The 17,263-nt window shown below is 43.2% G+C and overlaps 1 protein-coding gene and 1 non-coding gene across 2 annotated transcripts in view; both read left to right on the top strand.

Annotated features, from left to right (window-relative positions):
- Positions 1–415: 415 nt before the first annotated feature.
- Positions 416–17,263, top strand: part of GORASP2 (golgi reassembly stacking protein 2) — a 37,348-nt gene continuing 20,500 nt past the window's right edge. Inside the window, exon 1 of the mRNA XM_007534536.3 lies at positions 416–624. Coding sequence (XP_007534598.1) covers positions 562–624 — 63 coding nt within the window. The 5' untranslated portion in view covers positions 416–561. The remainder of the gene's footprint in view (positions 625–17,263) is intronic.
- On the top strand, positions 11,915–12,018 carry LOC132534502 (U6 spliceosomal RNA). Its single transcript, XR_009546210.1, has one exon. It is a non-coding gene; the product is annotated as a U6 spliceosomal RNA (small nuclear RNA).

The following is a 17,263-nucleotide window of genomic DNA, read 5'->3' as shown; positions in this document are numbered from 1 at the left end:
GTGTCTCTCTGTCTCTGTATCTCGCCTTCCTCTCTCAATTCCTCTCCAATAAATAAATAATTTTTTTAAAGAGAGAATTCCAGTACATCCAGAGAGTCATCTCTGCATCCACTTCCATTCTTTTCAGTCACAACTCTTTCACTGACTCTGACCACCAGGGGTCACTGCAACCAAGCAATTATTCTTTCGGGAACGCGTCCGGATTAATCTTGTCCAACGTAAGGGCCCGTAATGAGATGTCAAGGCTGGACGAACTGTATTTCCTCACTCTCGCGAGGATAGTAAGCCCCTCCCCACACTGCTCCTCGGCCGCGTTCTCGGCCTTGCCGGGGCCGGCTCCAGCTTCTCCCAGTGGCTCCCGGTAGGTGGCGCTGTCTGCGGCGTCTCAGCCACCTGGACAGACCGCCTCCGCGACGATCTCCCGGCGGGCAGTGCGGCCCGGCTCTCGGGCGGCTGCGAGTGCCACGTCCCAAGTGCTACGCGGAGGAGCGGCTGGGGCGGCGCGCGGGGGGGCGGGGAGCAGCGCGGAGCGCGGCCCGGCAACACTGATCGCCCGCCGCCATGGGCTCCTCGCAAAGCGTTGAGATCCCAGGCGGGGGCACGGAAGGCTACCACGTCCTGCGGGTAAGGACTCCGGCGGCCACCCGGCAGCCGCAGGCTGGAGGCGGGGCCCGGCCGCGGGGAGGCGGATGTCCCGACCGGCCGGTTCGCGGGGCTGCCAGGCCGTTCCCCGCGGAGGAGCCGCCGCCTCGGACCCGGCCGGGCGGGAGGCCGCGATCGCAGCCCGGGGCGGTGGGAGAGGCGGCCGGGGCCGGGGGTGGCGGGGCAGCGGCGGCGGCCCGGGGGAGAGCCGGGCAACCTCGGCTCCTTTTCCGCCGCACGGCCTTGCCTGCCTCCTCCCGCCTTGACAAAGTATTAAGCTTCCAAAGTTAGGAAGGACGTGGAGACGAAGTCTGCAAGGGAGGCGATGGAGGCAGCCCGGGAGCCGCAGGCTGGAGGTGGGGGTGGTGCGCCGGCAGGTGTCGATTCCCCCGACGCCGCCTGCATGTCTGGAAATGCAGGTTTCGCCGGGAGACAACGAAATGGCCCAGACTGAGATTCACTCGCTCTCGGCAGGACTTTTTCCAGCCCTCGTCTCCCAGCTCTCCTGGCACGGGAGGGCGGGCTGGAGGTGGAGTGGACATTAACTTCTGGATCCGCGGTGGTAAAGGTTATGCAGAGAAGTGCTTTTTGTAGTCATCGTTGTCGTCGTCGAGATAAAGTGACCTGGGTGCAGGAAAACAGTATCCGGGAAGGTGTCAGCCCAGCCGAGGCTTGTGCACACCCCAGCTGCCCCAAAGCCGGGTAGGTGGTCCCTGCCTCGGAATTTCGGGTCTTTTGGAAGTTGCGTTGATTTATTAATTTTTTTATTTTATTTTTTTTGCCGCGACACCTGCGTGGTTGGTGCCATGAACTGTCAGCAAAGTGGCCCCCATCTGCAGCGCCATTTTTAGGACATAATCGAGTGTTCCTGAATGTTAGCTCCTCACCTGCGAAAGCACTGTCAGGGCGTGTGAGAGAGAGAGAGAGAGAGAGAGAGATGGAGCGAGCTTCCTGCTGCTGCCGTCCTTTTCCTTGTTAGGGCTTCGTGTTTCAGGCGAGACAGCATTCTTTAACTAGACTATCAATTTAGGCCTTTGGGTGCAGGGCTGTAATCAATTTGCCTTTCTGGTCTTCAGCGTTTTCATGCGATACTTTCTTTAAGAGCCCCCTTGAAGTCACTCTCTGGGTAGATTTCCCCCAGAAAGGGAAAGGAGTCTGTCACCCATATTGCCTTCCTGCTGTCATCAGCTAAGCTAATGCCTAAGTGCACCGCTTTGGGAATGGAAGGCGGCTCAGATTCCAGGTGTGGAGTGAAAGTTCCTGGCTGTACTTACTTTCTTCTGCATTTCACCTGATTTTTGAGTTTTCAGCTTTAGAACATGCATGCCCTTAATATAACACACTGGCAGTAGTGCATTTGAAAATCTGAAAGAATCAAAGGATCCCAGTTCAGCGACTACATTTCCATATAAAATAAGTCGAAGTATATTTTCTTTATGTGCACCTAGTAAGTCAGTATTAACACATATCCAGTAGTGCAGATGTTTTCATCAATAAAACATTTTTAGAAACACAAGAGAATGCCTTAGTTTTCAATCTGTGACTAGGGCACAAATGTTGCAAAAGATGAAATAACTTATTTCAAGGTTTTTTGGTTTTTTTTTTCTTTTTTAAGAGGAACTTTAAGGTGATCTTCTAGTTTAGTTTTTTTTTTTTTTTTGATGTTTCAGAGTTCCCAACTCACTCTGATTCTATGATTGACTTCCTTCTTGTTTTTAAGAGGGCAAAGTGCAGTGTTAAGTCTCAACAAATAAAAATATTTACATTAAATGAAACATTTATTGCACAAATGTGGAGAGGTGACTCTTCTGCTGGATTAGTTTGTATATCAGAGTAAATGTGGCATACTTTTGGAACAGAATCACCCATGTTTTAAAGTTCAAAAATGACTGAATTTAAATCTAGTCTGGGGACTGAGTGGTAACACACCTGGTAAAGCACACTTGTTAGAGTGTGTGAGGATGCAGGTTAAAGCCCCTGGTCTGAACCTGCAGCTCAGAGAAGTTTGCAAACAGTGAGGCAGGCAGGCAGGTCTCCCTCTCCCTCCCCCTCTCCCTTCCCCTCTCCCTCCCCCTCTCCCTCCCCCTCTCCCTCCCCCTCTCCCTCCTCCCATCCCTCTCCCTATCCCTCCACCTATCCCTCTCCCTATCCCTCTCCCTCCCCCTTCCTATCCCTCCCTCTCCCTCCCCCTCCCTCTCCCTTTATTTCTCTCTTTACCTTCCCTCTAATTCCCTATTTGAAGTAAAAATAATAAATGCATTTTAAAAGAATTAAACAAGTTAGTTTTCTTTAATGATCCCTTCCCATTCCCATCAGTAATATATGTACCTTTTCATGTTGTGACTATCATACCCAGCGCCTTACAACTCTCCTGGAAGTAACCATCGAAAATTATTTCTTGGATAAGCTTTCAGATAGCTTCTGCTTAGATAATAATCCCCTGCCCCATTCCCTCCTGTTCCTTCTTTGCTTCCTTTTTCTCTATAGCAGTTGAAATCATATGATACATATTGTTACATACGTTTGCCTTCTCATTCGGTAATTCATCTTGGTGGGTTTTACATAGAGGTGTTGAGAGATCTGCTCCTTACTTTTAATTAACTCCACTGCAGTCTGTTATAGTTTGGTTAAGCAGCATATGCTCTCCTGGTGCTGGAAATTCAGTTTTTCTGTTACAAGTACTTGTCTTCAGCCTTGAACCCTGCTGTTTGTTTTCACTTAAAAACGGGCGGTAGCGCAGCGGTTTAAGCACACTTGGCGCAGAGCACAGGGACCGAACCAAGGATCCCGGTTCGAGCCCCGCTCCCCACCTATAGGGGTGTCGCGATAGGTCTGTAGGTGTCTATCTTTCTCTCCTCTCTGTCTTCCCCTCCTCTCTCCATTTCTCTGTCTTATACAACAACAACGACAACAATAAAACAAGGACAACAAAAGGGAATAAAGAATAAATTAAAATAAAAGCAATATCTATCTTTAGAAAAATACATGTCTCTTCAATTATTTAATGTCTATATAAACATTTGTCTTCACTTTCATAAGCAATTCATACCAGCAAGTGTTAGAAATCATTTGGATGGGGAGTCGGGCAGTAGCATAGCGGGTTAAGTGCAGGTGGCGCAAATCGTAAGGATCCTGGTTCGAGCCCCCAGTTCCCCACCTGCAGGGGGGTCGCTTCACAGGTGGTGAAGCAGGTCTGCAAGTGTCTGTCTTTCTCTCCCCCTCTCTGTCTTCCCCTCCTCTCTCCATTTCTCTCTGTCCTATCTAACAACAATGACATCAATAGTAACTACAATAAGGGCAACAAAAGGGAAAATAAATAAATATAAAAAAAATTTTTTTAATCATTTGGATGATTTAAAAAATATATAACAAATAATCTAAATAAATTCACCATCCACAAGTGAGTATCATTGAAGTATTTTCTTATTTATTTTTACCAGAGCACTGCTTAGCTCTGGCTTATGGTGCTGTGGGTGATTGAACCTGGGACTTTGGAACCTCAAGCATGAGAGTCTGTATATAACAATTGTACTATCTTCCCCCACCTGTTGAAATATTTTAATAGCCTTTTACCCCTTTAGCCATGTTTCACCAAGACAATGATTTGACATGTACAAGATCAGCATGGTCAGATATTGACTTTACACTACAAATATCCAGCAACGGAGAAATTGTTAAATAAATTAGGGCTCAACCACAGACTGGAATGCTATGCATTTCAATTTCAGTGAAAAGTTGTGTTTCAGAACGTTCAATGAACATAAGTGTGCCTTCCATGCATGTGCAAGCATGTACACTTGCATAGAAAAGGAGACCAAGTGGAAAGATAATAAGCCAAGATACTGAAATATTGGCCAGTGGGTGACACTTTTATATGTCTTCTAAATTTTAATATATTTACATTTTTCTACAGTAATCAGTGCAATTGTATACTTTTTAAATTTTAAACTATTTATTTATTTATTTATTGGATAGAGACAACCATAGAGTAGCTCAGGGACAGAGCAGTTGACTGCAAATCAAGAGACAACAAGAAACTGACAGGGAGGGGGACTTAGGAAGGGGCGGGGGTCAGGTGGTGGCGCACAGGGCTAAGTGCACATAGTATGAAGCGCAAGGACCCGCACAGGGATCCTGATTTGAGCTCGCCCCCACACGTGTGGCGGGGGGGGGGGGGGGGGTTTGCTCTGCCCTCCCATCTCAGTTTCTGTCATATCAAATTAAAAGAAAAAGCTGCCAGAAGGTGGATTCGTAGTGCCAGCACGGAGCCCAGCAGCTGGAGGCAGAGAGAGACAGCGTAACACTGCTTCACCATTTGTGGAGCTTTCCCCCGGAGGTGGGACTAGGGGCTTGAACTTGGGTCTTTGGTCACTGTAACATGGGCAACCAGGTGCACCAGCATCCAGCCCCTGCATTTGTATATTCTTTTTTTTTTTTTTTTTTTGCCTCCAGGGTTACTGCTGGGGCTTGGTGCCAGCACCACGAATCCACTGCTCCTGTAGGCCATTTTGTTGTTGTTGATCGGTGGTAGTGTTACTGTTATTGTTGTTATTGTTGTTGGATAGGACAGAGAGAAATTGAGGTGGGAGGGGGAGAGAAAAATAGACACCTGCAGACCTGCTTCACCGCCTGTGAAGCGACTCCCCTACAGGTGGGGAGCCAGGGGCTTGAACCAGGATCCTTATACCAGTCCTTGCGCTTAACCCACTATGCTACCACCCAGGCCCCCCCCCTTTTTTTTTAGGCCAAAGGAGTCAGCTCAGTGGCCTGGGTCTCCTGCCTCTCTAAGCTTCCTCTCTTTATTATTATTTTTTTCTTTAGTGGGGGGATTAATGGTTTACAGTTGACAGTAAATTACGGTAGTTTGTACATGTGTAACATTCTCAGTTTTCCACACAACACTCTAACCCCACACCTAGGTCCTCCTCCGCCATCATGTCCAGGGCCTGAACACTAACCCTCACCCCAGAGTCCTTCACTTTGGTGCAGTACACCAAATCTAGTCCAACTTCTCCTTCATGTTTTCCCTTCTGTTCTTATTTTTCAGTCTCAGTCAGTGAGTGGGATCATCCCATATTCATCCTTCTCCTTCTGGCTTACCTCACTTCATATGATTCCTTCAAGCTCCATCCAAGATGAGGGGAAAGAAGGCAAATTCACTATTTTTATTTGACTTTTTTTTTTCCTTTATTAGAGGACTGTTTTACAGTCGACAGTAAATACAGTAGTTTGTACATGCAGAACATTTCTCCGTTTCCCACATAATAACACAACTCCCACTAGGTCCTGTCATCCTTTTCCAGGACCTGTACTCTCCCCCACCACCACACCCACCCACCCCAGAGTCTTACTTTGATGCAATACACTAACTCCAGTTCAGGCTCTACTTAGTGTTTTCTCTTCTGATCTTGTTTTTCAACTTCTGCCTCTGAGTGAGATCATCCCATATTCATCCTTCTGTTTCTGACTTATTTCGCTTAACATGATTTCTTCAAGCTCCATCCAAGATGGGCTGAAAATAGTGAAATCGCTATTTTTAATAGCTGAGTAGTATTCCATTGTGTATATATACCACAACCTTCTCAGCCACTCATCTGTTGTTGGATACCTGGCTTGCTTTTACACCCTGCCTATTACAGATTGTGCTGAACAAAGACATACACAGATCTTTTTGGGTGGGTGTGTTTTGTTCCTTAGGATATATCCTCAGGAGAGGGTCAGAGAGTATGTTCATTTCTCCAGACTGCTCTCCACAGGGGTTGCCCATTCCACCAGCAATACAGGAGAGTTCCCTTTGCCCCTACAACCTCTCCAGCATTTGTTGTTGCTATTGTTTCTGATGCATTTGTATGTTCTATAGGTATAAAAAGTTATTTTTAAAGTGTAGGTGCAGGGGCTGGGCTGTAGCGCAGTGGATTAAGTGCACATGGCGTGAAGCACATGGACTGGCATAAGGATCCGGGTTTGAGCGCCTGGCTCCCCACCTGTAGGAGGGGGGTCGCTTCACAAGCGGTGAAGCAGGTCTGCAGGTGTCTTTCCCCCTCTCTGTCTTCCTGTCCTCTTCTAATTTCTCTCTATCCTATCCAAAAAATAATGACAGCAATAACAGCAATAATAACAACAACGATAAACAACGAAGGGGAAAAAATAGCCTTCAGGAGCAGTGATTTGTAGTGCAGGTACCGAGCTCCAGCGATAACTCTGCATAAATAAATAAATAAATAAATAGTGTAGGTGCTAGTGAGATAGTGTAGTAGCTGTGCAAAATGTCTTGTTAAACTTGAGGCACTGAAGGTCGCAGACTCAGCTCCCATCAGCATCACCTTAAGCTGGAATTAGCTGTGCTCTGGTAATAAACACATTGCAGGTGCCTAGAGAGAGATTCTCAAATTTGTTCAGAAATCTTAAAGATAATGTACTTTCCAGGGCCCAGGTGATGGCACACCTGGCTAAGCACTCACATTACAGTGCACAAGGTCCAGGTTCAAGTCCCTCGTTCCCATCTGCATGGGGAAAGCTTCATGGCTTCATGAGTGGTGAAGCAGGGCTGCAGGTGACTGACTCTTTCTCTCTCCCCTTTCCCTCTTAATTTCTCTCTGTCTCTAATAATTTTAGAAAATTACAATTTCTTTTTAAAAAAATAAAATGCTTTCCAATTACATCATGTGATAGGATCCTCTTCATTTTCACTACATTTACTTCTGTCCTGTAATCCTAGTAAATGTAAGTTGAGGCTTCTCTGTTTTGTCGGAAGTCACTGAAAACCACTGCATTTGGAATATGTTGGATATAGATGTCTTGCTGAGATTGTCAAGTAAATCCAACAAAGCCATTTTCCCAAAATTACATTCTGGAGTTGCATCATGGTTGCCTAATAGTAGATCTATTTCTAAATTAAAATATTCTAATTCATTCCATTCTATATTTAGGACTTTTTGAGATGGAGAGTAGCCGATAATCCTCTGAAACCAGTGTTCAGAATTTACGGGGACACAGAAAATGTGTTTACTGCTTCTCGTTCCTTCTGAAGTAGATTTTGAAGTAGTGGGTGTTTTGAAGGAAAGGCCATTGAGATGAGGCGTCTCAGGTACTGAGATGGGAAGCCTTCATCCTGCCAAGAGCTATTAATATCTATCACATCACTTGTGGATATACAAAATTACCAGGTTTCAGATTAGCACTTAGTGGGGCCAGGCAGCAGTGCGCCTGCTGGAGTACACACGCTAACCTTGTATGAGGACCTGAGTTCAAACCCCTGATCACCACCCTGCAGGGAGGAAACTTGACAAGTGATGGAGCAGTGCTGTCGGTGTCTTTCTTCTCTCTCCCTTTCTGACTCCCCTTCCCTCTGAATTTCTCTTTGTCTTATCAGATAATTTACCTGGATAGTGTGTTGCTTTGCCATTTGTGAGACCCAGTTTCTAACCCTGCCCCTACTGCCCTAGAGGAAGCTTTGGTGCTGTCATTTCTTTTACTCTCTCTGCCTCTTGGCATGTGTATGTGTTTGTATATGAAAAAGTCATCTTGGAGAGATGAAGCCTCAGTGATAACGGGAAAAAATCCACACTTAATGTTGCTGTGAAAAAAGGCCTGTTGCCTTGGCAGAGCAAGACCAAATGACATCACAGGCCCTTGGGCTGGATGTTCCCACCTCTGTGTAATCACAGGCCTTCATCTCCCAAGCCACTTACTAAAGACTGGGCAGCGTGAGATGCTCTGCTTAGAGGAGAAAATGACAGTTAAATGGAATTATCTCTGTATAAAACAGGATATTCAGACTCTAGCTGCTATTGTATGAAGCCACTCTTTCGTGATGTGACCTCACTAATCTACATGAAGTGCTGCTGCAGTAGGCTTCAGGTTAGGCCCATCCTGTGTAGCTCTCCTGGTAAGGCACACACCAACGATCCCCAGTACCCCAGCCGTGCCCAAGCCCCCGCACCACGTGAGAGCACCACAGCACTGGGAGAATTACTGTGGGTCTCTCTCCATCTCGATCTCAAGAAGAATGAAAAAGAATTGACACCGGGAACTGTGGAATCACATGTGGCCCAGTGCCATACTAAATAAGAATTTCATTTGGAAATTCACTTTCTTATGGAACTAATATTCAGCAGTCAAAATTTCTTCATTGTACTGTTTCTGGAGTTTGTATAATTCGTGGCTCTTCTTGAGAAACATAAACACCTCACTCCTAGTCCTTTCTCTTCTCATTCTGAAAACAGTGGGTATAAAACAAAAGCAGTTGAATATCGGACATGTTCGTTTTTGGTATCATTGATTGGAGCTTCACTGCTCCTGGCTGACTTTTTCTTTCTTTGTATTTTTTTTTTTTAATTGTAAGAGACAGCGCCTCAGTGTGGTGGGGGCTGAGCTAGAACCTGGGTTGTTCCATAGTAAAGCAAGCTCACTAAGTAAGCTGTCTTGTTGGTACTAAAATATAAAATTATAGTTGAAAAAGCTTTATAAATACCACCTAAAGATTCTGACCTCCCCCTGTCCCCATTGGTCTCATCTAATAAAAACCCCAAGCTGTTTAACTGGAAAGCATTCTTGATTTTAAATTTAGGAAAGGGGACAGTTTTCACTTATTAAACACTGACTTACAATGCATGAATTTTGGGGTACTTTTGAAGAATTGTAAGAATTTTTGGATGTAAACTTTTGTGAAGGGAATTGGATGGTAGCGCAGCAGGCTAAGCGCAAGTGGCGCGAAATGCAAGGGCCGGCATAAGGATCCCTGTTCAAGCCCCCGGCTCCCCACCTGCAAAGGGGGGGGTCCCCTTCACAAGCAGAGAAGCAGGTCTGCAATTATCTATCTTTGTCTTCCCCTCCTCTCTCCATTTCTCTCTGTCCTAACAACGATGACATCAATAACAACAATAACTACAACAACCATAAAAATCAACAAGGGCAACAAAAGGGAAAATAAATAAACTTTTGTCAATGTCAGTAGACGTTGAACCAATTAGTAATGTCAGTGTTGTCTACATACACTTTTTGTTTTTGCCCCCACGGTTATCTTTGGGGCTTGGTGCCTGCATGACAGACAAATCCTCTGCTCCCAACCCCTGAGTCCTTTACTTTGGTGCAATCCACCAAATCCAGTTCAAGTTCTGCTTTGTGTAAAACAAGTTTTAGATTAATTCATTTTACAAATATGCCTTGTAAATTTTAAAGATCCTTATTTTTCAGAACATTTAAAAATTTTATTATATTTACTTTTTTAATTTTTTACTTACTGGATAAGGACAGCCAGAAATCAAGAGGGAAGGGGGTAATAGAGAGGGGGAGAGACAGACACACCTGCAGCCCTGCTTCACCACTCATGAAACTTGCCCCCTGCAGGTGGGGACCTGGGGCTTGAACCTGGTTCCTTATACCCTATAGCTCTTAACCAAGTGCACCACTGTCTGGCCCTTTGTTTGTTTTAAAAGTAGGCACGAACTTGTATCCTTATCATTGTTTTGCCAGGATGTTAATAACTAAATAGTCTATGTGACATAATTAAAATGGTCCTGATGGGTTTGATCTTCTATAAATGACTTAATGACAGCTAATCTTACTTATTTATGAGAGAGAAAGTTAGAGTAGAGTATCCCTCTAGCACATCTTTGAGCTTGGGTTTTAGATTTTCCGTACTAGTGAAATCATACAGTCTTTGTCTGATTTATTTCTCTTAGCATAATGCCCTCAGGGTCCATTCAGCCTCCTGCAAATGGCTAGATTTTCATTCTTTTTATGGCTGCGTGAGCCGCCCCAGAGGAAGCTCCCCAGGTGGTGGAACGGCGCTATGGCCTTTCCTTCTCTCTCTATTTGAACTTTTAAAAGGATAAAAACAATTAAAAAGGCAGGGCCAGGCGGTGGCACATGTGGCATTACACATGTGGCATTACACATGCATTACCATGAGTGAGGAGCCATGCTCACACCCATTTCCCTAACCTGCAGGAGGGAAGCTTCAGGAGCAGAGAGGCAGTGCTGCAGGTGTCTCTCTTTCTCCCTCTTAATCTCCCCTTCTTTCTCAGTTTCTCTCCTGTTAAATTAAAAAATAATAAGGTAGCCAGGGACTGGGAGATAGCTTCCCTAGTAGGATTTAAGGTTCCATTTATAAGAAATGTCCAGAATAGGTAAATCCGTAGAAACAGGTCAGTTGCTGGGGGCTGGTAGAGAATGTTGACTGTCTACCTGATGAAAAATGTTCTGGAATTACATAGTGGTGACTGCTGTACAATTCTTTGAATATACTTTAAAAGCACTGAATTGTTCATCTGAAAGGTTAATTTGATTTTTAAAAAGCACTTAACAAATTATTTCTCAATAAAGCTGCAAAGGAAGAAATCCCTCTTCCTCTCCCCCCCGTTTCTGTCTCTCTCAATCGTAACAAATCAGCAGCAACAAACAAACAAACTTTATTGCTTTTGACCTTCATACCTGCCATTCATTTGGATTGGAACTGATTTTTTTTTTAAGGCAACTTTTATTTTATTTATTATTGGATAGAGACAGAGGGAAATTTGGAGGAGAGAGGGTGATAGGGAGAAAGGCAGGGAGACACCTGCAGCCCTGCTTCACCATTAATGAAGCTTTCCCCCTGCAGGTGGGGACCAGGGGTTTGCACCTGGGTCTTTGCACACTGTATAGTGTGTGTGCTTAACCAGGTGCGCCACTGCCTGGCCCCTTTTGAAACTGATCTTTGAGAGGCAGCCTTTAGTTTTCTTCCTAAATAATTTAGGTTTTGTGTTTTTATTTGTTTGTTCTGTTGCCACCGGCGTTATCACGGGATCTTAGTGCCTGCTTGATGAAAGCTTTCCTTAGTGGCCTTTTCCCCCCTTGATGGAGAAGAAGAAGAAAAATCGGGGGGGGGGGGGGGGGGAGACAGATTGCTTCATGGAAGCAGTTCTCAACTCTGGAAGCTTTCCCCTCCTGCAAGTGGGCCTGATCCTTGCACATGCAAATATGTGTGCTCAACTGGCCTCTGCCCACCTAACTGATATTTGTTTTTCTTTAAGAGTTAGGGACATTGATCTATGGCACATGGTTAGAAAAACAAGGTAGAGGGAGTCCGGTGGTAGCGCAGCGGGTTAAGCGCACGTGGCGCAAAGCGCAAGAACCGGCATAAGGATCCCAGTTGGACCTGCAGGGGAGTCGCTTCACAAGCGGTGAAGCAGGTCTGCAGGTGTCTTTCTCTCCCCCTCTCTGTCTTCCCCTCCTCTCTCCATTTCTCTCTGTCCTATCCAACAACGAACAACATCCATAATAACTACAGTAAGTGCTCGCTTCGGCAGCATATATGCTAAAATTGGAACGATACAGAGATTAGCATGGTCCCTGCGCAAGGATGGTACGCAAATTCGTGAAGCGTTCCATATAAAAAAATAAATAAATAAAAAATAACTACAGTAAAACAACAAGGGCAACAAAAGGGAATAAATAAATATTTAAAAAAAAAAAGAGAGAAAGAGGGTAGAATACAGGAATTAGAAATACATTACTCTCCAGTGGTGATTGGAGCATTTGGGAGATAAATTGAAGATATGTTAAATTTTATCTTATGTTAAATTGAAAATACTCTATCTTATGTTAGAGACTTCTGCATTTTATAAACTTAAACTTACTGAATCCCTACAGTGTTCTTATGAAGTAGATGGCACTGCAGATGAGGTCCAGAAAAATGAACTTTCCAAGTAAATATAACTGATAAGTAGGCAGAACTGTCATTCAAAACCAACTCAGTCTAGTTCTGAAACTCTTACCTTTTAGTGTACTGTTCTAAAAATATATTAGAATCTTAAAATTTTAAATTTAACCTATATACCTCAAATTGCTATGGTGTTTGATGCAATAATAAATGTTAGATGGCCTGTGTGTGTGGTGTGTTTATTCCTTTAATTGGTTTAAGGAAGCAGATAGACTCAGAGGGGACAGAAAGTACTGAATGGTAATCTGGTCCTTGAGAGATTGGGTACCTAAGAGATTCTTGTCAGTGGATCATCTAGCTAGGGAAACTTCACCTGAGTGAATGTGTAACTTGCTGTGCCTAGATCTTATTTTCCATGTTGTGAAATTTTCCTTTAAAGATGCTAGGATCCAAGAGGACATTTTCTATGGCTCCCTCTACTGGCTTCACCACAGTAATTAAGATACCTCACTGCTAGAATATGCTGGTACTAATAATGCAAAATAAATTTTGGAAAGAAATTAATTTCAAGGTCCACTAGGGACAAAGAGGTCTATGCTTGTAGCAAATAAAAATGGGATTAGAGGAAGAATTGTTTGTTTTAGAATTCAAATTTAGCTATTGAATCTTTTTTGAGTTATAGGTAACAGTACTTTAGAAGGCATTGAAACTTCTCATTTCAAATACTGTGCAGTAACTTTATACTCACAGGGTGGCCTGATAGCCATCAGTGTGTTATCTCTCTGCTGTCAGTGTACGTGATCAGCTTTCTAAGTTGGTGATGATGACATTAGTACTGCCTGTGGCCCTCTTTGCCTGAAAGGTAAACTTCAGGAGCCTCATTGGAGACGTTTGAAATTGATCAGTGAACTTAGTTGGTTTCTAAATGAAATGGTCAGTTGGAAAGATGCAGAGTACATACGTGCTTCTAGTAAAATGAGAAACTCTACTCTCAGAGGGCACGTAGGGTCTATGCTAATGGACCCCTTTTCACACCCACAGCATCTCACCCCTGAGAGAGACCTAACCCACAGTCTTGTAGTAGATAGTGATGCTTCCTCACCTAGCTGTCACATGACCTTTTCTTTTTTTAAAAAAATATATATTTTACTTTCCCTTTTGTTGCCCTTGTAGTTTTTTATTGTTGTTGTAGTTATTGTTATTGATGCCATCGTTGTTGGATAGGACAGAGAGAAATGGAGAGAGGAGGGGAAGACAGAGCAGGAGAGAGAAAGATAGACAACTGCAGACCTGCTTCACCGCCTGTGAAGTGACCCCCCTGCAAGTGGGGAGCCAGGGCTCGAACCAGGATCCTTACGCCTGTCCTTGGGCTTCTTGCCACGTGCACTTAACCCGCTGTGCTACTGCCCAACTCCCCACTTGACCTTTTCTTCTCATACTGGCTGCAGGTAGTCAACATTTTCCTCTCAGAATTGTCATCTGAGGAAGTAATTCTACCACTGGGGGTTGGGACATTTTACTGGAAGACATACAGAGCATGAAATATCCCTTTTACAAAACCAGGAATAAAGAAACTACACTAATGCATACTGATTAGTGTTTCAGTGTAATACTTCTCCATAATAAATCATGATGTTTAATTTACAAAAATGATTTAGATCCAGATTTACAGGGAAGTTTCATAAGGATCCGATGGCGTTTTAGTAAAGTAAATATTATTTTATAGTGGACAGCTATTCTTTACTGAAAAAGTTTTACTTTTCTAAAGGCTAGGGCTTTTGGGAAATAACTAGGTGTTATGTAAAGACTTTAGTGCCTAAGGCTCAATTACGTAGCACCGTTAACCAGAACTGAGTGGTGCTCCGGTAAGAAAAAATTAAAAAGCAGTAATAGTATAATTTGATTTAAAATGAATAAAAAGTGACGTTAGTCTAAGAAGTAGTGAACTATTTGACTGATATTAGAAAAACATTTTCAGAACAGTCTGGATTCCATTTTGAAAGTATCAAAATGATGTATTACTGTGTGACTAAGTAAGGATAAATGTATACATCTAGTATTTCCATAATCTTAGGACTATTAGAAATATTTAGATGACTATAGAAAGTCAAAACTATAAATATCAATGCTAAGTTTACCTTTTTTTTTTTTTTGCCTCCAGGGTTATTGCTGGTGCTGGGTGCCTGCACCACGAATCCACTGCTCCTGGAAGCCATTTTTTTTCCTTTTTGTTGCCCTTGTTGTTTTATCATTGTTGTGGGTATTATTTGTTGTTATTGTTGTTGGAGAAAAGAGAGGGAGGGAGAGAGAAAGACACCTGCAGACCTGCTTCACCGATGGTGAAGCAACCCTCCTAGGAGCAGGTGGGAGCCGGGGTTTTGGACCGGGATCCTTGCACCCATCCTTGTGCTTTGCGCCATGTGCGCTTAACCCGTTATGCTACCGCCCGACCCCGCAAACTTTATCTTTTAAAAATTAGTTTATTCAAGGAGTCGGGTAGTAGCGCAGTGGGTTAAGTACACATGGCACGAAGCGCAAGGACCAGCGTAAGAATCCTGGTTCGAGCACCCCCCCCCCCCACCTCTCCACCTGCAGGGGAGTCGCTTCACAGTCGGTGAAGCAGGTCTGCAGGTGTCTATCTTTCTCTCCCCCTCTCTATCTTACCCTCCTCTCTCCGTTTCTCTCTGTCCTATCCCACAATGATGACAACTACAATAATAAAAAACAACAAGGGCAACAAAAGGGAAAATAAATGAATAAATATAAAAATAAAATAAAAATTATTTTATTCATTTGTTGGCTAGAGTCAGAAATTGATCGGGAAGGAAAGCTAGGTAGAGAGAGACCTTCAGCAGTGCTTCACTACTCCTGAAACTCCTCTCCCCACAGAAAGGGGGCCAGGGATTTGAATCCAGGTCCTTGCACATGGTAACATGCCACCTTACCAGGCGCACGGCAAACTTTATTGTTGTAGGATAGTTGACGGTTCTTAGTAACATCTAACAATAAAAATTCCTTAAAACATTGTGTATTTTGGAAGAGAAAGTGCCGAGTAGACAATATTAGCTTTTTGATGTTGATACTACTATTAAATATTAAACCTTTTATTACTACAAGTCTAGAAAATGTTTTAGTTTATTTTAATGAATCTAAATTTGGGGTTTAGCTCCTTAACACTTAAGTCACTGAGAAGCTAAGTAATCTTTATCTTCCAGGACCTACCTGGTTCCATCCTTTCTAACTTTCTTTAAATTCTTTTTTTTACCAGCACCCTGCTGAGCTGTGGCTGTAGTGGCGTCAGGGATTCAAAGTGGGACCTTGAGCCTCAGGCATCCAAGTCAGCTTCGCTAACACTGTTTTTACCTCCCCAGTCCTCCGGTTTTCTTACTGAACTATATTATACGACCAGCTAGCCATAGAGCCTTAGACAAGTTGTGAAATCTCTCTTTCTCTACCTGTAAAATAAAATTGAAAAAAAAAAAATAGTAATTTTAACCCTTTTGTTGAATCATTTTGAAATCTTGGAAAGCTAATGAGACATCTTTTTACTCTGAAAATTGCTGACTCATACAGAATTAGCCACAGTATACCTATGATATATAAAACCATCTACACTCTTCACTTTGGATTAGGGGATTTCTTGGGCAGGGTTAGATAGCATATTGGTTATGCAAAGAGACTCATAGCTGAGGCTCTGAAGTCCCAAGTTCAATCCCTTGTACCACCATAAACCAAAGCTGAGCAGTACTCTGGTAATTTAAAAAAAAGAGAGAGAGAGAAAGAAGAAATGGATTTCTGATTTTCAAATTTATAATCTGTATTTCTATCCTAAACCACGTTGTTGTCTTGTCAGTCTACATTATGATTCTGATTTTTTTATATTCCTACCTCTGGGTTTCTATTATTTTTAGTGTTCGACTATCCTTTACCCCCTACTCATTTCCACCATAAGCACCAGTATCAACCAATCTCATAGGACAGAAAGGGAAAACACAGAGCAAAACTTTGACTGGGCGTATTGTCTTGCAGCAAAGCACAGGACTCTGGAGAAGGAGCACAGGGGTGGAGGAGCTTTTGGGGAACTGGTGAAGTGAGAGTGTTTTAGGGACACCTTTCACAGGGAGGAGAGAGAATATACCCATGTGTCAACAGCTGTTCCAACGGCCATTAACCCTCCAATAAGCTGATTCGATGAGGGGGGAAATGGTTATACCCTGATTTTTAAAAATATTTATATATGTTTTCTGGATAGAGACAGACATTGAGAGGGAAGGGGGAAGTAGCGAGAGACACCTGCAGCACTGATTTTTACCACACACAAAGCTTCCCCTGCATGTGAGGAGCTTGAACCCAGGTCATTGTGTATTGTAATGTGTTCACTCAGTAAGACCTGCCATCCCACCCCCCAGGCTCCTAGCCCCCAGTTCTTTTAAAGTGCAATTCAAATGTCTATTTTCTTGTGCTGCTGCTTCTAAGATTATTCTTCCTTGTAGAATTTAGCATTCCATATTAGCCCTTAACTTGGTCTTTAGCCTTGTACTACAGCAGTTAGTGAATTGTATATATTTTGTTTCCTTTTCCTCTTTTTACCTGTAAATAAATGTCTTATTGTTAGTAGTTGTGTACCTGTGTTAACTTTGTAACTAAATGATAACAGTCATAGAATAAATGTGTATTAGTCATGTAATAAGTGTTAAATAAATTTGAATTTGTTAATCAGTTGTAATAATTGTCGTGTGCTAAGTGCAGGAGGTGGGAATCACTCTGACTAGATCCAAAAAAGACTGAATCACTCTGACTAGGTCCAAAAAAAACTGAAAAAAATAGTATAAGGAAAATCGTCATATACAAAATGCTCTTCATAGGTAGAGTTTAGTGATCAGGAAGAGATGAAAAGTGATAAGGAAACTACTATATACCTGTATTTCATTGTCACTGAAATTAACCAGTTTTTACCAAAAAGAAATAATGAAATTTAGC

Source organism: Erinaceus europaeus, chromosome 18 (assembly GCF_950295315.1).
Source record: "Erinaceus europaeus chromosome 18, mEriEur2.1, whole genome shotgun sequence".
In the NCBI taxonomy this organism is placed as follows: Eukaryota; Metazoa; Chordata; class Mammalia; order Eulipotyphla; family Erinaceidae; genus Erinaceus; species Erinaceus europaeus.
The sequence above is the reverse complement of the archived record's forward strand: the minus strand, read 5'-3'. Positions and strand labels throughout refer to the sequence as shown.